Source organism: Salmo salar, chromosome 20, assembly GCF_965601325.2.
Source record: "Salmo salar chromosome 20, fSalSal1, whole genome shotgun sequence".
NCBI classification, from domain to species: Eukaryota; Metazoa; Chordata; class Actinopteri; order Salmoniformes; family Salmonidae; genus Salmo; species Salmo salar.
In genome coordinates, this window is record NC_138310.1 from 66235254 (window position 1) to 66262967 (window position 27714).

The window sequence follows — 27714 nt, forward strand, 5'->3', positions numbered from 1 at the left end:
TGTGTATGTATATATATATATAACCTTCAGAAGTCACATAATTAGTTAGATTGCACACAGGTGGACTTTATTTAAGTGTCACATGAGATATATATATATATATATCTCATGTGACACTTAGATTGCACACAGGTGGACTTTATTTAACTAATTATGTGACTTCTGAAGGTAATTGGTTGCACCAGATCTTATTTAGGGGCTTCATAGCAAAGAGGGTGAATACATATACACGCACCACTTTTTATTTCTAAATTTTTTAAATGTAGAATTTTTTTAAACAAGTAATTTTTTTTCATGTCACCAATTTTGACTTTTGTGTATATCCATTACATGAAATCCAAATAAAAAATCTATTTAAATTACAGGTTGTAATGCAACAAAATAGCAAAAACGCCAAGGGGGTGAATACCTTTGCAAGGCACTGTATGTCCACTTAATTTGACAGTGGTCATGCGGAGTTGTCAGAACTCCGCATGCATCTGTGCTGTGCTCTCTTCTCTTCAACTCCACTGAAAGAAGCTTATGCTAAATCGTATGGATTACTCCCTATGACAGCTGTTTGGGAGATGGTGTGCCAGAGAGCAGGACCACTATTAATAAGACGTGCGGTGTTTGGTGGGTGTGTGTGTGTTGGCTGCAGGGTTGACTTTATCCTCCATTTGCTTTTGTCAGTCCTGATGAAATCTCATCCAGTTTAATTTTATCCCCCACATGATGTTTCTCACTGTAGCTCCATCCATGTCGGCCCATTCTGTAAGTCACCATTCTGATTTTGTAGATTTTTTTTTCAAATTTATTTTTAAAGCTAGTGTGGCAGGGTTGCGATATTTAACGCATGCAGTATCATCAGCACCTAATGGTATAAAAGAGCCTGTAACATGACTTACTACTGGCCCGTTGCAGCACTCAGGCAGTGCAGTAAGTAAGCCTGTACTCTGACACAGTGACTTAATGTGTACCTGATTAAGGATTGCTATCAAACACACACATCTGCTGTTTTTACTCTTATTAAAGAAGTGTGTTGATATATGAGGACATAAAGTTCACACATTCACTGACATACTGTTCTGTTTGTTACCATAGAAACCCATGATTTCAAAATGGGTAATTATTCCAATGAAAATACCACTATTAATTTGATGTTTTGTTTTTTTACATTGTGAAAAACAAATCTAAATATCAAAAGGTAGAGGCAGTTCTGTTACATGTCCACTCTGATGACTATTTGAAGTGAACATAAACCACATGACTGTTAGTTTCTCTGCACGGTTCCCTGTTACATCCCCCTGCTGGCTGGTGTTAGTGTAGTGAAGTCAGTCACTTTCTGTGTGTGTGTGTGTGTGTGTGTGTGTGTGTGTGTGTGTGTGTGCTCCATCTCTGACGTGGGAAGATCTGCTGTGTTCTCCCTCAGTGAGAAAATCAAGACACGACACAGATGACTCTGTTCCCTTGAGGATTTAGCCTGATCTTGTGTGTGTGTGTGTGAGAAGACAGGGAAAAAGCCTGCTGAGGAGATTAAACAGCAGGAGAGCTCAGAGTCTATGGAAGGGAAGTCAGTGCTGTCGTTGTTCAGTCAATGTCTATAGGAAGACAGGATGTGGTTGGATCAGAAGCAAGCTGTGGCCACAACACACAACCTGACTGCCAGCTCATTTCCACTGATATCACTCCAAAGTAAACCCACAAATACCATCAAAATAGTTTGATTGGAATTAGATGATGGCTCATCTCAGTATAAAAGATATGCATCAATGTTTTCACTGGATAATGTGAAAATGAGAGGGCAGATTAATCAGAAAGGGAAACCATGAGGGTTAAATGTGACAGCAGTCAAATCATGGCGTAAAAGGGTAGTGCTAAATGTTTAATCAATACAGTTCTGGCATTACAGAGTAGGTATTGATTATGCAGGGGAGGCAGGATAAAATGGTGAATTTAAATGCTAAAACCTGAATCTCCTAAAAGAGTGTTTCTCCTCTCCAGTGCCCCCACAGATCGCCATTAAACCCCGGGACCAGATCTCAGCTCAGGGGCGCAGTGTCACCTTCCGCTGTGGCACCAGAGGAAACCCCTCACCTGCCATCTTCTGGAAGAAAGAAGGAAGCCAGGTAACAGTGTCACTTCCTGACAAACAGAGAGAGACCAATAAAGACTACCCCCTAAAAAAATGAAAGACTAATACCTTGTAAAGAGTTTAAAAGAATTAAAGAAAATTCCAACTGTACACACTACAACATGTGTAGTCGTAGATAAATGCCACTTTTAAACTGATCAACAAAGTAGTGATGTTTTTGTCACATTTGAAGTACATGTACATTTTAGTCATTTAGCAGACACTTTCTTATCCAGAGCGACTTAGTGGATACATTTTTTTTTTTTAACCTTTTTCCTGTACTGTTCCCCCGTGGGAAACGAAGCCACAACCCTGGCATTGCAAGCGCCATGCTCTACCAACTGAGCCACACGGGACCCGTAGGATTTTGTGGTGTTTTAGCCTTATTTGTGCTCAACAGTCCGTTATTTTGATCAGCAGCAGATAAATCGTTTTCTCACCATGTTTGTTAGGTGGTGACTCATTTGATTTCTCTCAGCTTGAAAACAAACCCGGGAATCGTTAGATTTAACAGCGCTTTCGCACTTATTTTCATGATTACCCGGGCTCTTGAAGAGACGTTGGCCGAGGTGAAATGAGGGAGGGAGCTCATTTGCATTTGTCTGTGAAATGTAAAGACTGATACGTGTTGGAAAGAGTGATGGGGAATGCGTTGGCGAGGAAGTCGCTGTTGCCTGCAGACCGATGGAGGAGGAATGGTAGAGGAGGGGGGTGACTCGGATGAGCTACATCAGGTGGGAGAAGAGCTGCTTCCCTGGAAAATAGGCACAGAAACACTACGTTTAACGCCTTCTGTCATTATAACTTAATAGAAATACATTCTGATAACAGCGGGAGAACAATAAAGATGTAAGTGTTTCACGGTAAGGTCTACACCTGTTGAATTAAGCTCATGTGACAAATACAATTAGATTTGATTTGACTAGATGGTTGTGGTAGAGGAGTTAACCCTCAGGTCTGCCATGCAGGGGAAGTTGGCCTGAGGCTCTCTGAATACGTTTCATTGTGGTCCAGTCTGTGATAGTTGTGGTGCCTGGTCAGTCCCCTGCTTGTGAAGCGATTTGCTGTACTTTTGGGATTATCTTGTGGGTTTATAACCCTGGTCCTCCACTCAGTCTATGGCCTCTTACAGCAATTAGATGGATGGGGAGATGGATGGAAGGATGTCCCTTCCCCCTATTCATGCCCATCTCCCTCTCTCATCACTCTGGCTGTGTGTAAAGCGTCTGTCACCTCACATCAAGCCAACAGACCAAAACAAAAGTCCCAAGTCATCTCCTGCTATTCTGTATAATGCATGCATAAAGTACATCTCTGATTCATCACTATCTAAGATACAAGTGTTTCTTTCTCGCTGTGTGTGTGTAGATTCTGCTGTTTCCTGGCCAGCACTTCTCCCAGTCCGGCCGCTACTCTGTGTCCATGAGTGGAGAGCTGTCCATCACCGACGTGCACCCAGAGGATTCTGGGTATTATATCTGCCAGGCCATCAGTGTAGCAGGAAGTGTCCTGACCAAAGCCCTGCTGGAGGTGGAAGGGGGTGAGTTTGGGGGATTGAGGGGGTTACTTTGGGATGAGGAAGGAATATGGTACTGGGAGGAGAGAGCCCAGTACAAATACATTGGTATTATAACATGCATGTATGGATTGGCAGATAGGCTCTGACAGCTCTACATAACCACTGTCAAATAGTGGACATTACAGCGTGTGTGACAGGACCCACTGACAATGTCCTGTCGGTTATTCCCTCTTCCCCATAGGTCCTTCACACCATGTTCCACCAATAATCCGCCAAGGCCCAGCCAATCAGACGTTGGCTCTGGGGTCCGTTGCCCAGTTTCACTGTCATGTGATTGGTGGACCCTCACTAAGGATCGGGTGGGAAAAGGACGGGAAGAGGATTGTGGAGGACGACCCCCGCATGAACCTGATGGAGAACGGGACACTGCAGATCACTAATGTTGAGGTACTTGTACAATGTCATGGAATAAAAATATGGCTGGGATCGGATTTGTCTTTTGATCCTCATGAATAAATGAGTATTGCGCGGCTGGACAGAAATGCCATCCATCATCTATACATTTTTACTTTCCCCAATGCCAGAGGGCAACCAACCAACGTTTTTATGTTCTCCTCCATTAAAAGTACCTAAGCATTTCAAAAAAATTCTAGGTAAAATTGAATTTCAAACAGACCTCTCCGGTGTGATTACGTGCCTATGCAGTGTGTAATGTTAATGAAGGGACTTGTTTGTAAATGTGTTCTGATGAAAGACCAGTCAGTGGCCCTTTTGTGCTGTGGCCTCACTGGAGGTGGGCGTGCGGAGCGGGGAGTGCAGCATCGTTTGTTATAATTGACTGTGGCCACGCATGATTAACGATCTCAAAGCCTTTAATTACATCTCTCTCTCTCTCTCTCTCTCTCTCTCTCTCTCTCTCTCTCATATATTCATATATCTATCTCATATATTCATATCTATCTATATCTATATCACTGTGTCATGCTCAGCATTTGTGCTCAGCAAACTTGGAGCATTAACACAAAGTCCAATGCATCAATGAGGTGGGGGAAATATGCCATGCCACTGCGCTCAATGGAACAGAAAATATGCATTAGCTTGGCATCAAGAGGGAGGGAGAGGACTAGTTCTAGAGGGAGAAAGAGGGACTAAAAATATTTAGCCTAGCGATGCACCTCCTAGTCTTCAATATTTCAGCAGTGGTTAAACTCTCACACAGTTCATCTGTCCACATACTACCAGTCCACCAACCAGAGGTGAAATCTAACATGAATTTATGTTGGTTACAGTAGACTGGCACTCTGTCAGCCCAGTGTTGGTAACACCATTAGGCCAGTGAAGCATGTGGCCATGTATACAGTACTGTGGAAAAGGAGAGCAGGTAGACCAGGGGTGTCAAACTCATTCCATGGAGGGCCTAGTGTCTGCTGGTTTTATGTTTTTCCTTTCAATTAAGCTCTAGACAACAAGGTGAGGAGTTCCTTACTTATAATTGAGCTTAATTCATGAATCAAGTACAAGGAAGGAGCGATAACCTGAAGTCACTCAGACCTCTGTGGAATGTGTTTTACACCTGTGAGCTAGACCATGTACATGGGGAGATGAAGCCCATGTAGACTACTGTTCACTCAGGACTCCTAGTGCTGCTGTGGCTGAGTGATGTCTGCTTTGTGGCAAAGTGGCATGTCATAAAAGCTTTTACCATTAAACTTCTAAAAGTGAGTCTCAGGCAGCAAAGCAGTGAACAAAAAAGCTATTAATAAGTAAAAAGATGAGATCCACTGGGATTGGCTCCACTTGGATTAGCAAACACAGTATCTAAAGCACCATGGTTCCAATGTTTTGGGTCCCCTCTCCTCGTGTAAGGGAGCTAAAATGCACATCTGTTGCTAGGATATGGATTCGGGAATGTACACTTGTGTGGTGTCCAGCGCCACGGGCGAGTCAAGCTGGAGTGGGACACTCACCATGAGAGGTAAACACACACACACACACACAATTCTCTCAGCGTCTCACAAAACCAAACACCACTGGTTTCAAATGATACATTACATCTTATGGAAACCTACTTTCCTGCTTTAGCTACAGTATTCACCACTACTGTGTGTGAATATCAACAGACTTGAAAAATAAACAGTCAAACTCATACTATATCCCGGTACCATTATCACACCCCACCACTGTGTCTCATGTTATCTCATGCCGGATCCCTGTTTGTGTCCCAGAGGATGGAGCCCCTGGGTCATCAGTTCCCCGGGTGTCAGAGTCCATCCAGCTGCCAGGCCCGCCCCAGAAGCCTGTGGTGACGGAGGTGACCATGGGCACAGTCACCCTCACCTGGCAGTCCAACCCCCACGAGGGTGGGGCCGCTGTGACCTCCTACATCATCGAGGCCTTTAGGTACTGTATGACATGCAAGGACTGGGTACCAGAGCCATATATTTGTTAACCGCATTGCCCAACCTCTCTTAATACATGGCCCTGCAGGGCACCATATAAATAGAGGATTTCTATTTCAATGCTTTCTAGGTCTGTTGCTGTATCAGTTGTGTTCTTGATGTGTATTGTATTCACATACAGAAAATGTCCATTTGGTTTAACTAAGCCATTCATACATGTGCTACAGGGAGAGGAAATAACGACATGAAGGGAAACCGAGCCGTGGCAGATTTAATAAAAGCATAACGCGTTCTGGAGCAGAGAATCATAGAATCAGTTGCATAAAGGGGAAAAAAGCAGCATTTTCCCCATGGTCCTGGACGGCACTGACCTGGGGCTATGGAAGGGCAGACCAGCCAGAGAGCTCTCATCACAGGCAGAGAGGTCAGAGGCTCAGGACAGGCAGAGCCAGACACAGACAGGCCAACAGGCTGCCTGTTGATTGGCACTGAGACTGACAGCACAGTTTGAGAGGAGTCATTCCCATGGGTAGCTGTTAGCTGCTTTCCTCAAACTTCATCTAACAGAGCACAGTCTTTAAATAGAGCTAGCTGCTGGATGGAAACATATCCCATTATCCCTCCGCTAACCCTCCTAGGACTGGCGAACAGGGCTTAATGGAAGAAGAGTGGAGAGGGTGGAGGAGAGGGATGCTTGAAGGGGGTTGGAGTACAGTAGAGGGCAGATTGCCACGCAGGTCTTCTATGACACCTAGTTAAGGAGAAGGTCAGAATTCGGAAGAGTTTGTTCGTTTTGGACTTCGGTAAGGTTTTTTTTCGCCTGTTTGAACACATAATTTTTCTTTCAGCAAGCTGAAATTTGGAGCCAAAGTCTACACCCCTTGAAAATGAATGACAGATTTCTTGCGTTATCGTAGATTAATTCGGACTATTTTGAGGAAGTGTATACTGGCTATGGCGTCTCAAAATTGTCAAACAGTACTATTGTCACTTTTTTGTCGTTTTTCAAGGTCTTTTAAGGGAGTATGTTAGCCCACTCGTTCGGCTAGCCGAGTCCTTATCCTGATATGAGGACAAGGCCAGACAATCCTACCAGTATTCAACCTGTAATTGATTAATGTTCTTTTCCAGCCAATCCGTTGGCAGTGTGTGGCAGACGGTAGCTGACTACGTGAGACAGGAGAAGCACACGGTCATTGGCCTGTACCCAAACACTGTCTACCTGTTCATCGTCCGAGCGGTCAACTCCTACGGTCTGAGTGACCCCAGCCCCATCTCTGAACCCATCAGGACACAGGGTCAGTATGGGCACAGAACAGCATATAATGTGCATAATCACTCAATCACTTGAACTGTTTCGTAGTAAAGTGTTACGTGATGTTAGGCTGTTTTGAGTGCAGTGTGGTATGACATCAGGCTGTTCTCAATGCAATGTGGTATGATGTCAGGCTCTTCTGAGTGCAGTTCTCTCTGTGTTGTTGTAGATGGGAGTCCTACAGAGCAGGGGGTGGACCACAGACAGGTGCAGAGAGAACTAGGGGAGGTGTCTGTCTACCTGCAGAAGCCTGTGGTCCTATCACCCACCAGTGCCCAGGTCTCCTGGACTGTGAGTAAAACTGATAATTCTAATCTGGAGAAACAATATGCTACTTTATACTGTGCTACATACTTTACAATATCTTGGAATAGATCAATACCCACCTCTATCTCCCTCCTCCTGTGTTCTGTCATTGGTCAGGTGGCGCATCAGTCTCAGTATGTGCAGGGCTACAGGCTGCTGTACCGCTCCACTGGCAGCGTCTGGTTGGTCCAGGACGTGAAGGTGGGGCCTGAGCTTAGCACTGTCCTATCAGACCTGCGCACGGACACAGAGTATGAGGTGAAGGTCCTTCCCTACTTCAACGAGCTGCAGGGACTGGACAGCCCCCTGGTGCTGCTACGCACCCCCAAGGAGGGTAAGACACACAGCGGGATGCAGGAGCGTCCCTCTCTGAAGTAGTGTACTATGCCTACAGACTTCTTTATTGTAGCTGCAAGGGCAGTAAGAAACCATTTTCCTTCGAATTTAGTAAAGTTGTATTTATTTTTTCTTCTAAAATGACTAATCAATGCTGTTATATGCTACTCTAGAACACCACAGCACATGCGTATAGGAAAATCAATTTTATTGACCAAAGTCTCTTCTTGATCCTCTGGGTCTTGTTAACTAACAGTTTTCCATATTCACATCCTTCCAGTGTTGAGTGCTCCCCCGCAGGCTGTATCAGTGGTCCAACTCAGCAACAGCTCCAGCATCCGTGTCTCCTGGGAGCCTCCCTCCTCTGACGTTCAGAGTGGTACAGTCCTGGAGTACAAGGTGAGATTACAGCATGGTGACTGTTGAAGCTGTACCTGGCTGGAGGAAAGTGCTACTCTAGACTACTGTTTGATGTTAATATAGTGAAAAGTGGGCAGTTAATTAGTCACTACAGCTGTTCGTGGGAAAGACAAAAATGTAATATTTGTTTGAATCAGCAATGTGCTGATTTTAAGCAGTCGGTTTTATCCATGTTGCCAAATCATGCTGTGCTAGTGGTTTTAATTAAACATTGCAAATTGCTCCCTGCTTAGTATCTGTTAACAGCAACACTTCTGTAGAATACAAATACACAATTTACCTAATTTAGTCCTCAGATTTAAATCACTTGTCCTCATCTTGTTGATTGGATCTCCTCTAAATTTAGATTTTCAGTCCCCCCCAAAAAATCTCAGACTTTTCTGGAAAGGTGTTTTAAAGCCTATCGTATCCCCATGTCGAGCTGGCTTACAACAACAAAATATCTCCACTTCTGGTTCAGTTGTCCTCTTGGCAACATGATCGACTTGATGCTTCTAGTGTTTTTAAATGTTGTAGGTCATTTCTGTCCCTCCACCACTTAGTATCACGCTTGTTTGTCTGTCAGGTCTGGTGCCTGGGAAGAGACTCTGAGATGAAGACAGAGAGCCATATCAACAGAACAGTGGATGGAGCAGTATTGTCCATCCTACTGACTGGGCTGCTACCAGACCTCCAGTACAATGTGATGGTGGCTGCAGTCACCATCTTGGGAGTTGGTGAACACAGCCCACCTATAGACCTGGTCCTCAGTGAGTCAGCTTTACCACTAGAATAGACCCTTCCTTAGATGCAACATTAACAGCCTGTCAACTTGGTCCTCAGTCAGTAATGGGAGATGACTAAAGACGAGGCTTGAGATTTCTCAATTGTTTGTAACTGGTATACTGTATTTCAACCCTTTAGCTAGAAAACCAATGGGGTTAGTTAGTTGTCTATTTATACAGGAAGCCATATTGGAAATTACTTTGCCAGACTGATAACCTGGACTCTCTATCTTTCAGCCCTGTCACTGGACATGCCTTTAGACCCTCTGCAGAAAGACAGCAGCCTCAGTCTATCAGAGCAGATTACGGGTGTGGTCTGCCAACCAGCGTTCATCGCTGGGTTGGGTGTGGCTCCGTGGCTGGCGCTCATGGGCTTCAGTGGTTGGCTGTACTGTCGTCACCGCAGGAAGAAGGAGCTGGGACACTACACCACCTCATTCGCCTACACACCTGCAGGTATACTGTAACATCCTCAACCCGACACTGTATTCACATAGCATACAAACAATACCATTAGCATTACAATACTAATCTGTTCCAATCCTGTCACCATCACAGTTGCCAAGTCTGGGTATCTGAGTGTCTTAAACTGTGACTTGTTGTAATCTGTGGGTTCTGAATCCTAGTGTTGCTGTGATACACTAAAAAGCATATCTAGGTCAGACTCAGAAGCATGGCCTTAATGAAATGACAACAAAAAAATGGCATGCCTGAATCACAAGTGGAACACACTGTTTTGTGCCCTTGAGTATACGGCATATTATCTGAATTTGTTTGGCAAACAGCACTAGATGAAAGCCACTGCATAATAAAGAGATATATTTTAATTGCAGCCATTGCTTTTGTTGTTTTTTCCTGCAGTTGGATTTGCTCACAGTGAAGGATCTGGTCTCAGCAACGGAAGGTAGAGATCTTGGTTTTACTCAGAGAATCAATGTAAACATGAGTGGACTCATTTTTTTATTACAAACAGCACAGACTTACAGTAATATCTGACCTTTAGTTTTCTCCATCTGTCTACAGTAGACCAGGGATGCTGGGCTCTAACATGGGGAACGTTGCCCAGAATGGAAAAGACTCAGTCAACTGTTGCTCTGGCAAACTGGACTCTACAGACAGATACTACAACGGTGAGAGCCCACAGTCACGTCTTGCAACTTGGGATGGGATAAAATGCAGTAGTTTGAATAGAAGCAAAATGAATAGTAATACGCTGCCTTTACTGCTCAAATGATGGAACCTATTTGAGCTTTTGTGATTGACCAGGAAATTGCAGAGGGAAGATCAAGTGGTTCATTCAAGGAAATGCGTTTTGACTTTTTAAATGTTTTAATGACTTTCTATTTCTCTCTGCAGTTGCCATCTCCAATTACCTGAGCCAGTCTGAGAAATACAGCTCAGTGTCAACTGACAGTCCCATCTACAGCACCATCAATACAGCTGCTGCTGAGGACTTGCAGGGTTTAGCCTACTACAACACATACTCCAACACCCCCTGCACCCAGGGCCCTGACTCCTATGCCAGTACCCCCGTCCTCTCCAACTCGGGCCTCTTCAGTCTGGTGCAAGACCTGGACCAGTGGACCATCCAGTCTGGACAGTCTGTAGAGTACGCCAAGATAAGCAATGGTACAGGCACCTATTACACTTCTCATGTACTGTAGTTAAGGGCTCAAGGAATGTTAAGTGGTGAGGATATACAGTACCAGTCAAAAGTTTGGACACACCTACTCATTCCAGGGTTTTTCTTTCTTTTTACTGTTTCTACATTGTAGAGTAATAGTGAAGACATCAGAAACTATGAAATAATACATATGGAATCATGTAGTAACCAAACAAGTGTTAAACAAATCAAAATATTTAAGTCTTCAAATGCCTTGCCTTGATGACAGCTTTGCACACTCTTGGCATTCTCTCAACCAGCTTCACCTGGAATGCTTTTCCAACAGTCTTGAAGGAGTTCCCACATATGCTGAGCACTTGTTGGCTGCTTTTTCTTCACTCTGTGGCCCCAACTCATCCCAAACCATCTCAATTGTACTGGGCTCCTGAGTGACGCAGCAGTCTAAGGCACTGCATCTCAGTGCTAGAGGTGTCACTGCAGACACCCTGGTTCGATTCCAGGCTTTATCACAACCGGCCGTGACTGGATTTCCATAGGGCGGCGCACAATTGGCCCAATGTCGTCCGGGTTTGACCGGTATAGGTCGTCAATGTAAATAAGAATTTGTTCTTAACAGACTTGCGTAGTTAAAGGTTCAATAAAAAAATGGGTTGTGGTCGGGTGATTGTTGAGGCCAGGTCATCTGATGCAGCACTCCATCACTCTCCTTCTAGGTCATTGTCCTGTTGAAAAACATATGATAGTCCCACTAAGCGCAAAACAGATAGGATGGCGTATCGCTGCAGAATGCTATGGCAGCCATGCTGGTTAAGTGTACCTTGAATTCTAAATAAATCACTGACAGTGTCACCAGCAAAGCACCCCCACACCATCACACCTCCTCCTCCATGCTTCACGGTGGGAACCGCACATGCGGAGATCATCCGTTCACCTACTCTGTGTCTCCTCTGAACAGTCGATGTTGAGGTGTGTCTGTTATTTGAACTTTGAAGCATTTATTTGGGCTGAAATTTCTGAGGCTGGTAACTCTAATGAACTTATCCTCCACAGCAGAGGTAACTCTGGATCTTCCTTTCCTGTGGCGGTCCTCATGAGAGCCAGTTTCATCATAGCACTTGATGGTTTTTGAGACTGGAAATCTTCCCGATTGACTGACCTGAAAGTAATGATGAACTGTCGTTTGTCTTTGCATACTGTCGTTTCTCTTTGCCCCCCCCCCCCCCCCCCTCCACCTTGTCACAACACAACTGATTGGCTTAAACACATTAAGAAGGAAATATATATTTCACAAATAAATGTATAACAAGGCACACCTGATAATTGAAATGTATTCCAGGTGACTACCTCATGAAGCTGGTTGAGAGAATGCCAAGAGTGTGCAAACCTGTAATCAAGGCAATTGGTGGCTACTTTGAAGACTCTAAAATATATTTTGATTTGTCTAAGACTTTTTTGGTTACTACATGATGTTATTTCATAGTTTTGATGTCTTCACTATTATTCTACGATGTAGAAAATAGTCAAAATAAAGAAAACCGCTTGAGTGGGTGTGTCCAAACTTTTGATTGGTACTGTAGCTAACTTTGTTACATAGTTGATGAGGGTGTGTGTGTTTGTGTAGACATCAAAACTATGAAATAACACATTGAATCATGTAGTAACCAAAAAAGTGTGTGTGTGTATGTTATTTCATAGATTTGATGTCTACACACAAACACCCTCATTAACTATTCTACATTGTATGAAATGAAAACTATGAAATAACACACATGGAATTATGTAGTAACCAAAAACTAGTGTGTGTATGTACACTACCATTCAAAAGTATGGGGTCACTTAGAAATGTTCTTGTTTTAAAAAAAAAAAATAACATCAAATTGATCAGAAATACAGTGTAGACATTGTTAATGTTGTAAATGACTATTGTAGCTGGAAACGGATGAATTTTAATGGAATATCTACATAGGCGAACAGAGGCCCATTATCAGCAACCATCACTCCTGTGTTCCAATGGCACGTTGTGTTAGCTAATCCAAGTTTATCATTTTAAAAGACTAATTGATCATTAGAAAACCCTTTTGCAATTATGTCAGCACAGCTGAAAACTGTTGTTCTGATTAAAGAAGCAATAAAACTGGCCTTTAGACTAGTTGAGTATCTGGAGCATCAGCAATTGTGGGTTCGATTACAGGCAAAAAATTGCCAGAAACAAAGAACTTTCTTCTGAAACTTGTTAGTCTTTTCTTGTTCTAAGAAATGAAGGCTATTCTGTCCGAGAAATTGAAGATCTTGTACAGTCTTGTGTACGACTCCCTTCCCAGAACAGCGCAAACTGGCTCTAACCAGAATAGAAAGAGGAGTGGGAGGCCCGGGTGCGCAAGAGGACAAGTACATTAGAGTGTAGTTTTGAGAAACCGACGCCTCAAGTCCTCAACTGCTAGCTTCATTAAATAGTACCCCCAGAACACCAGTCTCAACGTCAACAGTGAAGAGACGACTCCAGGATGCTGGGCTTCTAGGCAGGCTTTCCAGCTACAATAGTCATTTACAACATTAACAATGTCAACACTGTATTTCTGATAAATTTGATGTTATTTTAATGGACAAAAATGTGCTTTTCTTTCAAAAACAAGGACATTTCTAAGTGACCCCAAACTTTTGAACGGTTGTATGTGTATATACAGTTGAAGTCGGAAGTTTACATACACCTTATCCAAATACATTTAAACTCAGTTTTTCACAATTCCTCACATTTAATCCTAGTAAAATGACCTGTCTTAGGTGAGTTAGGATCACCACTTTATTTTAAGAATGTGAAATGTCAGAATTATAGTAGAGAGAATGATTTATTTCAGCTTTTATTTCTTTCATCACATTCCCAGTGGTTCAGAAGTTTACATAAACTGAATTAGTATTTGGTAGCATTGCCTTTAAATTGTTTAACTTGGGTCAAACGTTTTGGGTAGCCTTCCACAAGCTTCCCATAATAAGTTGGGTGAATTTTGGCCCATTCCTCCTGACAGAGCTAGTGTAACTGAGTCAGGTTTGTAGGCCTCCTTGCTCGCATCACGCTTTTTCAGTCCTGCCCACAAATTTTCTATATGATTGAGGTCAGGGCTTTGTGATGGCCACTCCAATACCTTGACTTTGTTGTCCTTAAGCCATTTTGCCACAACTTTGGAAGTGTGCTTGGGGTCATTGTTCATTTGGAAGATCCATTTGCGACCAAGATTAACTTTCTGAATGATGTCTTGAGATTTTGCTTCAATATATATCCACATAATTTACCTCCCTCATGATGCCATCTATTTTGTGAAGTGCAGCAGTCCCTCCTGCAGCAAAGCACCCCCACAACATGATGCTGCCACCCCTGTGCTTCACGGTTGGGATGGTGTTCTTTGGCTTGCAAGCCTCCCCCTTTTTCCTCCAAACATAACAATGGTCATTATGGCCAAACAGTTCTATTTTTGTTTCATCAGACCAGAGGACATTTCTCCAAAAAGTACGATCTTTGGCCCCATGTGCAGTTGTAAACTGTAGTCTGGCTTTTTTATGGCGGTTTTGAAGCAGTGGCTTCTTCCTTGCTGAGCGGCCTTTCAGGTTATGTCGATATAGGACTCGTTTTACGCGTCTCCTTCCTCAGCGGTTTGACAGCTGCGTGGTCCCACAGTGTTTATACTTGCGTACTATTGTTTGTACAGATGAACGTTGTACCTTCAGGCATTTGGAAATTGCTCCCAAGGATGAGCCAGACTTGCGGAGGTCTACAATTCTTTTTTTTTTTCGTGAGGTCATGGCTGATTTTCTTTTGATTTTTCCCATGGTGTCAAGCAAAGAGGCACTGAGTTTGAAGGTTGTCCTTTAAATGCATCCACAGGTACACCTCCAATTGACTCAAATTATGTCAATTGGCCAATCAGAAGCTTCTAAAGCCATGACATCATCACCTGGAATTTTCCAAACTGTTTAAAGGCACAGTCAACTTAGTGTATGTAAACTTCTGACCCACTGGAATTGTGATACAGTGAAATAATCTGTCTGTAAACAATTGTTGGAAAAAATTACGTGTCATGCACAAAGTAGATGTCCTAACCGACTTGCCAAAACTATAGTTTGTTAACCTCCCTGGCAAGCGTCCCACCCTAGTCAACAGCCAGTGGAATTGCGTGGCACGAAATACAAATACCTCATAAATGCTATAACTTCAATTTCTCAAACATATGACTATTTTACACCATTTTAAAGACAAGACTCGTTAATCTAACCACACTGTCCGATCTCAAAAAGGCTTTACAGCGAAAGCAAAACATTAGATTATGTCAGGAGAGTACCCTGCCAAAAATAATCACACAGCCATTTTCAAAGCATGCATATATGTCACAAAAACCAAAACCACAGCTAAATGCAGCACTAACCTTTGAGGATCTTCATCAGATGACACTCCTAGGACATTATGTTATACAATACATGCATGTTTTGTTCAATCAAGTTCATATGTATATCAAAAACCATCTTTTTACATTAGCATGTGATGTTCAGAACTAGCATACCCACCGCAAACTTCCGGTGAATTTACTTAATTACTCACGATTAACGTTCACAAAATACATAACCATTATTTTAAGAATTATAGATACAGAACTCCTTTATGCAATCGCGGTGTCAGATTTTAAAATAGCTTTTTGGCGAAAGCACATTTTGCAATATTCTGAGTAGATATCGCGGCTAGCTAATTTGACACCCACCAAGTTTGGCCCTCACCAAACTCAGATTCACTATAAGAAAAATTGGATTACCTTTGCTGTTCTTCGTCAGAATGCACTCCCAGGACTTCTACTTCAACAACAAATGTTGTTTTGGTTCGAAATAATCCATAGTTATATCGAAATAGCTCCGTTTTGTTCGTGCGTTGAGGTCCCTATCCGAAGGGTGATGCATTACTTCGAAGCATGTCAAACGCTGTTTAAAATACATTTTTATGCGATTTTTCTCGTAAAATGGCGAGAAAATCATGGAGTCCTCTCGTGGACGCGCACTGCAGTGTCAGTGTTCTCAGCCTGACCACTCACAAACTCCTGCTTTTTTTTCACCCAGAGACGTCATTCCACTTTCTGGCGCCTTCTGAGAGCCAATGGAAGCCTCAGAAAATGTCATGTTACAGCAGAGATGCTGTATTTTTGATAGAGATGCCCTAGAAGTAGAACAAATTGTCAGACAGGGCACTTCCTGTATGGAATCTTCTCAGGTTTTGGCCTGCCATATGAGTTCTGTTATACTCACAGACACCATTCAAACAGTTTTAGAAACTTTAGAGTGTTTTCTATCCAAATCTACTAATTATATGCATATTCTCGTTTCTGGGCAAGAGTAGTAACCAGATTAAATCGGGTACGTTTTTTTATCCGGCCGTGCAAACACTGCCCCCTAGCCCCAACAGCTAGGGGGCAGTGTTTGCACGGCCGGATAAAAAAACGTAATTTGTGGAGTGGTTGAAAAATGAGTTTTAATGACTCCAACATAAGTGTATGTAAACTTCCGACTTCAAGTGTGTGTATGTATGTATGTGTGTATATATATATATATATATATATATATATATATATATATATATATATATATATATATATATATATATATATATATATATATATATACCAATGTTCTCTTCAGCTTGATTTAACTAAGTGTGTGGGTTGTCTGCTTTCTCTCTGTACTGTAGCCAAGCTGGTGAAGCAGAGGTCAGTGTGTCCTCCATTTAAGCCTGCACCACTCAACTGGGAGGACGTTCTGTCTCTACCACTGCCTGCTAATAAAGGACGTGGTTACACCAAGAGAGCTCAGGATGAGGGGAGGAACAGGTAACACCCAGCGCTATATCCCCTGTAGACACCCTCCCATGGGATAGCTTGTTAGCATTTCCCTCCCGGTGTTCAGGAGGGAAATGGCAGTACAGGGAAAGAGAACTAGTAGTGCTGAAGTTGCTACATATTGCACACTTTCTCCATAACTCATTGTGATTTTTCCTGATGTGTCCTTTTTATCAATTCTCTGACGCCCTCATATGAGGGCTGTGTTTAGATTGAATGTATGTCTTGCACTCTATTTGACCTGCTAGTTTACCTGAACTACATAGCAAGAGTTCATGACGTTAGGGCCAGAACCTGACCTCCAGTTCAAACCAGATTATAAACTCTAGTGATGTTTACTACGGTTAAAGTTGAAGTCATAAACATTCTTGTCTGGAGGCTCAGGAGAGACTCTTAGTGTGGCTGCATCAGGGGGAGTGTACAGTTTCCTCTAACTGATTGTGACAGATGAGATTGTGGCCATAACTGGAGGGACCTAGCTGTTCTGACTGTTGTCTTTTTTTGTAATGACATTAGCCATCCTCTGACAGTGTTGATTAGCCCTTTCCTTTTTCTATAACATGTTCTATGTTAAATCTGCTCTGACGTTGTCACGGCAACATACATCATTTGAAGTCTTCTGTTTTGTAACCCATTGCTGCTGGTTCCTCTTTTCAAATGTAACACTGTCAACTACTGTTACGGTCTCTGGATATGGCTGTTAATGTGCCTCGAAGAGTTTTCTTGATGAAGTACAAGTATTGTGTAAGATAGACCCCTTAGATTTATAGTGGCAGTGTTTTTCACTCAATGTGTCAGGTCCTCTTAGTTGTTAAACCAAGGGTCTTTTCTCGCTTTCCCCCATGTACTAATCATGTTTCCTCTTCCTCCCTCTCCCAGTAGCTCCGATGAGGAGGACAGGTGTCCCCCGCTGCCAGCAAGGACTTACCTGATGGATGGCTCCAGGCAGGTTTTACCCAGCCTTCCCTCCTTCAAAAGAGAGAAGCTGGCCCAGGACACCACCTCCAGCCTACAGTCCACAGCCACGCTTCCCCCCTCCCCCCAAGAGGAGACACGCCCCCCCAACCCCAACGACAGCCCCCCGCTGCAGCACTTTGACCTGCGAGTCAACTACGAGTCCAGTTCCCAGGTCTCCCATTCCAACCCCAACCTGTTTGCCAATATAGACGCCTATGACGTCAGCGGGCCATACCACACCAGCCAATGGGGAGACCCCTTCACAGGGGAGAGCTTTACTTCAGAGAGAAGTGGCAGAGGAGGTTAGTTGTACACACCTGTCCCCCTGTCTTTACACACCTGTTCCTCTGTCATAGTTCTAGGATAATTATTAATATAGGCTAATCTGTTATAGGATAATTATTTATATTATGATTCCCTGATCCACCTCTACGCAGACGACACCATTCTGTATACATCTGGCCCTTCCTCCAAACGAGCTTCAATGCCATACAACACTCCTTCTGTGGCCTCCAACTGCTCTTAAACGCTAGCAAAACCAAATGCATGCTTTTCAACCGTTCGCGGCCCGCACCCGCCCGCCCGACTAGCATCACTACTCTGGATGGTTCTGACCTAGAATACGTGGACAACTACAAATACCTAGGTGTCTGGCTAGACTGTAAACTCTCCTTCCAGACTCATATCAAACATCTCCAATCCAAAATCAAATCTAGAATCGGCTTTCTATTTCGCAACAAAGCCTCCTTCACTCACGCTGCCAAACTTACCCTAGTAAAACTGACTATCCTACCGATCCTCGACTTCGGCAATGTCACCTAAAAAATAGCTTACAATACTCTACTCAGCAAATTGGATGCAGTCTATCACAGTGCCCTCCGTTTTGTTACCAAAGCCCCTTATACCACCCACCACTGCAACCTGTATGCTCTAGTCGGCTGGCCCTCGCTATATATTCGTCGCCAGACCCACTGGCTCCAGGTCATCTATAAGTCTATGCTAGGTAAAGCTCAGCCTTATCTCAGCTCACTGGTCACGATAACAACACCCACCCGTAGCACGCGCTCCAGCAGGTTTATCTCACTGGTCATCCCCAAAGCCAACACCTCCTTTGGCCGCCTTTCCTTCCAGTTCTCTGCTGCCAGTGACTGGAACGAATTGCAAAAATAGCTGAAGCTGGAGACTTACATTTCCTTAACTAACTTTAAACATCAGCTATCTGAGCAGCTAACCGATCGCTGCAGCTATACATAGTCCATCTGTAAATAGCCCACCCAGTCTACCTACCTCATCCCCATATTGTTTTTATTTACTTTGCTGCTCTTTTGCACACCAGTATCACTACTTACACACCATCATCTGCTCATCTATCACTCCAGTGTTAATCTGCTAAATTGTAATTACTTTGCTACTATGGCCTATTTATTGCCATACCTCCTCGTGCCATTTGCACACACTGTATATAGACTCTTTTTTTCTATTGTGTTATTGACTGTACACTTGTTATTCCATGTGTAACTCTGTGTTGTTGCTTTGCTTTATCTTGGCCAGGTCGCAGTTTTAAATGAGAACTTGTTGGTAACTAGCTTACCTGGTTAAATAAAGGTGAAATAAAAAAAATATGTGTAGCTAGCCTCTTGAAAATGACCAGCCTGGTCACAGAACTGTATGTGCTTTAGCCACGTTCTTTGTCATTTGTTGCCATACATACAGTCCGTGTTTGGCATGACAACGAAAGGACAAGAGGAGTTGGCTAAAGCACAGACAGATCTGCTACCAGGCTAATACATAACTGCATAATTATCCTGAATTTTTCAATGTTATTATGTTACTTAAGACAAAGTATTTGTACATGAAAATCAGATCTATTATGAGATGGCTCTATCTTTTATTCCCTCTGAATGTCTTCTTGATGATGACATCGCTGTTATTTTCTGTCAGGACAATCTCCTCCTTTCCCGGCTGACTCCTCATACGCTACACAGGGCCACAGAACCAGAAGCAAGAAGAAAGCCCTCAGGGAGGGCCAGCACCGACAAGAGCTGCATGACCAAGCAGGTAAGACATATTGGGCAGCTACATTTATGTTATCTTCTCTTTTGTAGAAGCTTTTATACAAGGCAACACACACAGCTTTTGTAATAACAAGTTACACCATCTTATTATTTCCAAGAACTTAGAAATGGCTCTCACTGGCTCTAACTTCGTGGTGTGTTGCTAGCACATGCACATAAGTAACACGCCTGTTTTGGGATTCAAGCCACATCCTTACAGCACATTTACATTTTGGTCACACAAAGTGGAACTGACAGCGTTTTAACTACTTTCCAGGTATGAAACAAACAAACAATCGTAATATCAATATTAAATATCTAATTCCCAGTTTATGCTACAAGACAACTTAAGAGGTTTTAAAAATAAATTATATTTGCCTCAACATTCCATGATGTACACTAAGGCATTGTTGGCAGAATAGATTGATGCCGGTCAATGCATTATTAATATAATTCACCAATATGTTTCTTGGTAGTCCAAAAAATATTGCTATCAGGTTGTAAATCACAGTTGGCCTGGTACATTGTTTGCTGCCTCTGTTTGGGATGCACTGTTTCAGTTTCAATGGCTCAATATTTTGGACAAAAATGGTTGAATGTAACTAAGGCTGGATATGACAATACAATCAAACTAGCAAGGGCAATGATCACTAGTCAGTCATAACGTGGCTAATAGGCTAGCGTATCTATTTATGTAGCAAGCTAAAAACTCAGATCCTAAGGTTAGTTAAATCGCTAGCTAGCTGCTAGGAGGATGTCATGTCATTGGAGGAGTGACTGACTTTTTCTGCTCATATTGTTTTTGGGTGGCTCTACACAGCTAGAGATGCTGGTGTAATTTGGTTGGCTAGCAAGAACTTTAACATTTAGCATATCTCTTGGTTTGCAAATTCACTCTAGCTATCTACTCCAATTTCAGATCACTCTCTTCTGAATGTGCCAGAACACAGAATAACTGATAAATTTATGAATGCGCAACATCCGCTGAATATGACTTGTGTCAGTAAATGTAGGCAAAGAAAGTAATAGTTAGTCACGAACACTTTAGATAACAACATGTAAACAGCCTAACCAGCTCTGCTAGGGCGAGTAAAATGGTCAGAGTAAGGTGTTCTCTCATTTGTGTCAGGAAGTAGCAAGCTAGCTAACTTTAACCAGTTAGCTTTGGTTCATGGTTGGGATAAGCATGCATTGTAGGCATGCAAGTGGCAAAGGAATAGTAGGCTACAATTCCCCATCGTTTATCAGTGCGATTTTGACGACTAGTTATTTGAACAAGTTAGTGTTTATCTAATGTTCCTTTGTTAGATGTTAGCTCATCTTTCTCTGGCTAGCATTAGTTGATCTTTTTGTTGTTGATGTGCATAACTGAAGGAGAGCCTACCTTTTCATGGTGGTTTAATCAATAGCACTGCAAAGTTCCCAAATGTAAGAGGACTCCCAAGTGGTATTGACATATTTGCAGAAATCCATTCCGGTGTATTTTTTGGCGAATGCGTTCTAATGATCTAAGTTACAACTGCCTGTAAACACACAGTCCAGTTCAAAGTGAATGATGGCAGGCCTGTGTGCAAATGGCTTGTTTGCATAAAGGCCTATACTGTAGCTCTGATTGGCTATGGTGTACAAGTCTAAGTAGACTCTGGTCCTGGACGAGACAGATTTATTTATTTACTGCAGTGTCTATTAATTGTCCAAACGCACGGCCGCTTTCCCACTCTATATTGCTGTAGAATTTTGACAAATACCTTAGTATTCGTAATTCCCAAACATTCTAAGAATTTATGAAAACATGAACATTACCATATCTAAGTTTTCACTTGTCAGAAAATGTATAAAAAAAAAATATATAATTAAATGTCATAGATTTTAATAATATTTAATGTTGCTAAGATGCTGTCAGTTCCACTTCAAAGTCCTGTAGTGTACATTTAACTGTGAACAGATAGACAGCAGCGCTTTGAGGAGGCAACCTGCGTGGTCGAGTGAAGGCAGTGTTTTTTTTTCATGAGCTGTCAATCAGTCTGTGCAGACCTGCCCCCTCCGCCAGCCCCACCCCCTGCAGCAGATGACCCCATGCAGCTCCTGGTTGATGTGCTGGGCTGTAGCCAGACGTCGTCGGCGGAGAACTCGCCGGCCCTACAGAGGAGAGGAGACTACTCCTCACCCCAGAAGAGAGGGCCTGCCATGAGGGGCTCACAAGGTATGCATCAAACCATCTAATTAATGCAAATACACGTACAGTAATATAAAAGCGGCAAGCACAGACTCATATTGTGATTGAGGTCTAGTAATGCTCCGTCTACATTAATATGCATACAAATCCTCAGTGGACTTAAAATAGTGCATCGGTTTAAGCACACATCGCGCAACAATCCCCTCTACCCAGGTGGCCAGAGATGGTGGGGGGTCTAGTCTGGTCCAGCACTTAGAATCTGACCCATATAATTCCAGCTGTACTTTTGAGTGATTGCGGTATTGCATATTGTCATCTGCAGATGAGGGGGTAATCCCGTACTACCCGTCCAGCTTTCTGCCCCGGGGTCAGATGTCCGGCTACGGTTCCCTTGGTGGAGGGGCCTCCTCGCGGGCTTCAACTGGACAGAGAGGGCCTGGAGTTGCCCAGAGGAGGGACGAGGTGAGTCTAGTGTGAAGGACAGCAGGACTACCTGGTCTGGCTCAGTAGAGACATGTTAGTCCTATAGTTGTTATCAGTGTTGGTTGTTGTCCTCCTAAAGTCTAGTACTATAGTGGGTAAATGTAAGGCAAGGATTTGGTGATAATCCAAGACAATTTTGGATCTTAATCAGTGTTGATTGGTGTGGCACAGAGAGCCAAGAGACCCACTGGCCAAAGACCCACCTGGCTCTCTGCTGCTTTAATCTCTATACTAATCTGGTCCAGTTTATCCAACATGTTGGTAAAATTAATGCCAAATCAACACTAGTGTTTTCATCTATAGTATGTTGCATAGGATAGATTATGGACATGTCAAATTAATGTTTTGACAATGGCATAGATGTAGGCAAATATGGGAGGTCAGTAGATTTATAAGAGCTCAACCATAAATGGAATACTCACATTTGTGTGGCTAAGCCTTGGCTAAATTACAGTGTCAGGATTAGTTTTTGGCACCAGCCACATCGCTGATTTGTGTTGTATGTTTGTTTACTTTCAGAACCTCCTATAGCTGGAAGCAGATTATGTGATGTGAAGTTCTCCGCCATGGTTTTTTTTTAAAGGTTGTTTTGCTGAACTCCAGCCTGTTGCCATGGTATCAAAGAAGAGCTGAAGACAAAAGTGAAAGCATGTAGGCTTGCCACCTGCCTTTTCGATATTGGTTCATATTTGTGTTTTTTATCGTTTGATTATTCATAATTTGTATGTGATTTTATGTCGTGCCTCGATGTATATAGACATCTTAGCAACTTTTTTTAAACAGGACCTTGGATAAAGATAATATATTGTATTTTGAGAAAAAGGATAGAAAAAGTCTTAAAATTACTGTAGATATTATACAACAGATTTTTGAATGTACTTCTGTTTGTTGTTTACCCTGAAACCCTGGTGATGTTTGTGTGATGAAAGGATATGAGGCAGAAACTCTGTTAACAAGACCATCAGAGAGTTGGGCATATGTTTGTGTTTACAGTTTCTCTCTCGCTGTCATTGTGGCGTAAACCTCCTACTTCTTCTAAACAGACATATCGATCTTATCAACACCAGATGAAATAGCCTTGTCCTTTTAGGTTGTGATGCTGAAAATGTGTGAACCTATATCCTTGTTGAACACCAATTGTTATGTTCTGTCATCAGTTGAATGATTTGTTAAAAAATACCAATAAAACATTTGTTACTCTAAAGACATGTTTCCCTAGACTGTTTCCTGGAATCGATCAAGTGTCGGTAATCAGTCCTATTGTACATGCCTGCTATATTGATTCACGTTTGAGGAAAATGTGCCCTTTTTCCTGGGTTCCTTGTATTGTGCCGCTGTGCACTGACTTTGATATAATAGTTAACTGCTAAACCCAGACAGATTTCAGATTGTGTTTTCTACCAGACAGTAGAAAGTAGTTAATAGTAAGGTGGTGAGGAGGACAACCCACCACAACTACAGTAGAGTGAACTGTAACCGGCAGGGATATGCTACAGTTAAAAGGTAGCCAGAGGAGGGAGAGGTTTTTATTTAGTGTGGAACATTGGGCAGTATATGTGAGGTGTGTTAAATCAACTGGCTGGCTGGGAGCGTTGTGGATGAGATTGGGAGAGAGGAGCATGTGAGCTGTTCCACCTGTGAGACATTCTTCCCAGGTTTCTAAAAGCTCCTCTCTGTACAATATTAACCTCCTTTGTTCTGTGGCTCAGCATGGAGCTCTCTAGTGACTGGTACACTGGTATCAATAATACATCCATGCAGTTGTCTTTCAATACTGTCTCAAGTCGTTCTGAAAACCTCTGCTTGAGATACTGTTATGTAAGAACATTTAGGGTTTTTGAGAACACAGGCGCCTGGGAGCAGAAATATATGAAGATGATTGGGTGGTTTCTTTTATATTGGGTAAAAATAGCACGAGAAGAACAGACCATGCCTTATTAAAGTCAGTAGAATGTCACTGGACTTCAAAGGGACATTCTTTCTGGACACCGTTACTTAGTGTGTATGATGGGTTCTGGGACTGTTGGTAATTAGGGATTGGGCAAGACGGTGTATGATAAGCAATTTTTTTATTTAACTAGGCAAGTCGGTTAAGAACAAATTCTTATTTACAATGACGGCCTACCCGGACAATGCTGGGCCAATTGTGCACCTCCCTATGGGACTCCCAATCACAGCCAGATGTGATACAGCCTGGATTTGAACCAGGGACTGTAGTGACGCCTCTTTCATTGAGATGCAGTGCCTTAGACAACTGCACCACTCAGGAGCCAAAAATACTCCTCTCTCTCCCAAATGTCCACAGGGACCCACAAAGATTGGGGATAATCCATCAGAATGTAGAGCAAAGCGGTTAAGCAGTGGGGGGGCATTGTTAAAAAAAAAAAATAAATGTGCATGCTTGTTTGTGTTGTGGATTAGGGTATTTTTATGAATCACAATCCCTCAGTGCTCCTCTCCCAGCATGGCTCAGTTAGACTACTGAAAGGCCATTTCACATACAGTCTGTCTCTGTATAGAATGTTTTTCAATCTATAGTTTATTTCCCATTAGTATAGGAACAGAAATAGACAAACATCCACAGATGTTTTTATATCTGGCAGCGTTGGTCAATTTCACTTCAATTACAGTCAATTCAGAAGGTAGACTAAAATTCTAATTCTATTCAATGCTTTTCAATGAGGAACCATTTTCAATAATTTTTTTATTGACTGGATTTGAAATGGAATTGACCCCAACCCTGATCAGTTGTATATGATGGGATTAGAGATATGAGAACTGATCTGCTGACTAAAGATTCATATAGAAAAGGTCAAACATGAATCCACTTCAGCATCATACACACAGTAAGAATATAAAATACCACAATGTTTATCAATGGCAGATGATGGGATTATGAATTTAATGTGATCTGATATACAGCATGAGTCAAAAGTTTGGACACCTACTCATTCCATTGTAGAATAATAGTGAAGACATCAAAACTATGAAATAACAAATGGAATCATGTAAAATATATTTTGATTTAACACTTTTTGGGTTACTCCATGATTCCATATGTGTTATTTCATAGTTGTGATGTCTTCACTATTATTCTACAACATAGAAAATAGTAAAAATAAAGATGAACCCTTGAATGAATAGTTGTGTCCAAACCTTTGACTGGTACTGTAGATTAGATTATAAATCAAACATGAATGTCATCACGGAGAGAATTTGCAGAGATGATCCCATGTACTGTTGACTAAATACTCCGGAGTCAGTTACCATGTGGAGGATGACAAGGAACACACACATGCTTATTACCAGTTGGCCAGATACTGGTTAGATGAGTAACAGAGGCCTATTGAACTTGCTCCATATGTGGATGTTTGACTTGATAGAAGGCACCATCTAGTGGCTGTTACATAGCATTTATCCTTCTGCCCAGTGATGAGTTAGTTATATGTAGGATCCACAGATAATAATGCCATTAGGCCACACAGAAGCTATCACAATGGAGCTTTTTTTTTGTCTCAGACTCTTATCTAGCTCAAGCATGACTCAAAATTTGAACACTAGGAAATGAATTCACAATCTATCACAATTGAGGAGGTCCTGTGTGACTAAATTGGTAAGAGCATACTGCCAGGGTGGTGGGTTTGATTTCCGCGGGGTGCTACACCCACCCATAGGAAAAAAATATATGCACTCACTGATGTAAGTTGCTTTGGATAAAAGTGTATGCTAAATGGATTTCATATTAACAGAACTCTCAGCAAATCACTGGCTGTTGACAGACATGTTCAGCCTAACGAAACACAATGTCACGTCCTGACCAGTAAAGGGGTCATTTGTAATTGTAGTATGGTCAGGGGGTGTTTGTTTTGTGTGTTTTTTTTTTTTTTTGGTTCTAGGGGATTTTGGTTGTAGTTTTCTATTTCTATGTTTCTTTTTCTATGTGTGGCCAGGTATGGCTTCCAATCAGAGGCAGGTGTCTTTCGTTGTCTCTGATTGGAAGCCATACTTAGGCAGCCTGTTTTTCCTGTGTTTTGGTAGGTGGTTATTTTCTGTATAGCCTGGATGCCTTGTGGAACTGTTTTTTGTCGTTTGTTTATTTTGTTTAAGTGTTTTCATCGATTAAATTAAGTATGAGCACTTTACCCGCTGCGCCTTGGTCCTATCCTTACGACCCCTATGACACACATAAAACATACCAGTCAAAAGTTTGGGCACACCTACTCATTCAAGGGTTTTTCTTTATTTTTACTATTTTCTACGTTGTAGAATAATAGTGAAGACATCAACACTATGAAATAACACATATGAAATCCCGTAGTAACCAAAACAAGTGTTAAATAAATCAAAATATATTTTATATTTGATATTCTTCAAAGTAGCCACCCTTTGCCTTGATGACAGCTTTGCCAGCTCTTGGCATTCTCTCAACCAGCTTCACCTGGAATGCTTTTCCAAAAATGTTGAAGGAGTTCCTATATATGCTGAGCACTTGTTGGCGCAATAAAAATTTGGCCCGCAGTTGAATATATTTGATGATCCCTGATGTAAGCAAAAAAAAAAGTGAAATTATAGGATGGGCAACTGGACCCGCAGCCCCCCTTTTGTAGGCCCGCGGATCACCCCCCCCCCCCCCCCCCATCACAGCAGCCGCCTCCCCCCCTTCAGAGTTAGAATAGTAGAATACACAAGGTGCAATTTCAAAATTTTGGTTGTGCATCAGCAGTTTTTCTCTTATGTCAGTCTGACAGTCACTCAGTTAGCCCATCAGCTACAATGTTTTAGATTGGTAAATTAGTCTAGCCAGCTATCAGCTAGAGTCAATTGGAGGTGTACCTGTGGATGTATTTCAAGGCCAACCTTCAAACTCAGTACCTCTTTGCTTGACATCATGGGAAAATCTAAAGAAATCAGCCAAGATCTCAGAAAAACATTGTAGACCTCCACAAGTGTGGTTCATCCTTGGGAGCAATTTCAAAACGCCTGAAGGGACCACGTTCATCTGTACAAACAATAGTACGCAAGTATAAACACCATGGGACCATGGGATGCGTTCTGTCTCCTAGAGATGAACGTGCTTTGGTGCAAACAGTGCAAATCAATCCCAGAACAACAGTAAAGGACCTTGTGAAGATGCTGGGGGAAACAGGTACAAAAGTATCTACACTGCTCAAAAAAATAAAGGGAACACTAAAATAATACATCCTAGATCTGAATGAATGAAATAATCTTATTCAATACTTTTTTCTTTACATAGTTGAATGTGCTGACAACAAAATCACACAAAAATAATCAATGGAAATCCAATTTATCAACTCATGGAGGTCTGGATTTGGAGTCACACTCAAAATTAAAGTGGAAAACCACACTACAGGCTGATCCAA

General features: G+C 42.3%; 1 protein-coding gene across 2 annotated transcripts in view; it reads left to right on the forward strand.

Annotated features, from left to right (window-relative positions):
* LOC106581145 (roundabout homolog 2) overlaps positions 1 to 23537 on the forward strand; it is a 78556-nt gene extending 55019 nt beyond the window's left edge. Inside the window, exons 7-26 of one of the 2 annotated variants that reach the window (XM_014162986.3) lie at positions 1984 to 2108; positions 3482 to 3653; positions 3874 to 4079; positions 5526 to 5607; positions 5858 to 6032; positions 7163 to 7329; positions 7516 to 7637; positions 7770 to 7986; positions 8269 to 8387; positions 8974 to 9157; positions 9410 to 9628; positions 10034 to 10076; positions 10196 to 10302; positions 10529 to 10801; positions 16516 to 16654; positions 17546 to 17922; positions 19562 to 19678; positions 21698 to 21877; positions 22173 to 22312; positions 22853 to 23537. In XM_014162986.3, the coding sequence (XP_014018461.3) occupies positions 1984 to 2108; positions 3482 to 3653; positions 3874 to 4079; positions 5526 to 5607; positions 5858 to 6032; positions 7163 to 7329; positions 7516 to 7637; positions 7770 to 7986; positions 8269 to 8387; positions 8974 to 9157; positions 9410 to 9628; positions 10034 to 10076; positions 10196 to 10302; positions 10529 to 10801; positions 16516 to 16654; positions 17546 to 17922; positions 19562 to 19678; positions 21698 to 21877; positions 22173 to 22312; positions 22853 to 22864 (3176 nt within the window). In that variant the 3' untranslated portion in view covers positions 22865 to 23537. Of the gene's footprint in view, positions 1 to 1983; positions 2109 to 3481; positions 3654 to 3873; positions 4080 to 5525; positions 5608 to 5857; positions 6033 to 7162; positions 7330 to 7515; positions 7638 to 7769; positions 7987 to 8268; positions 8388 to 8973; positions 9158 to 9409; positions 9629 to 10033; positions 10077 to 10195; positions 10303 to 10528; positions 10802 to 16515; positions 16655 to 17542; positions 17923 to 19561; positions 19679 to 21697; positions 21878 to 22172; positions 22313 to 22852 lie in introns of both variants that reach the window. The other variant, XM_014162985.3, reaches the window with a different exon arrangement.
* The last annotated feature ends 4177 nt before the right edge of the window (positions 23538 to 27714 follow it).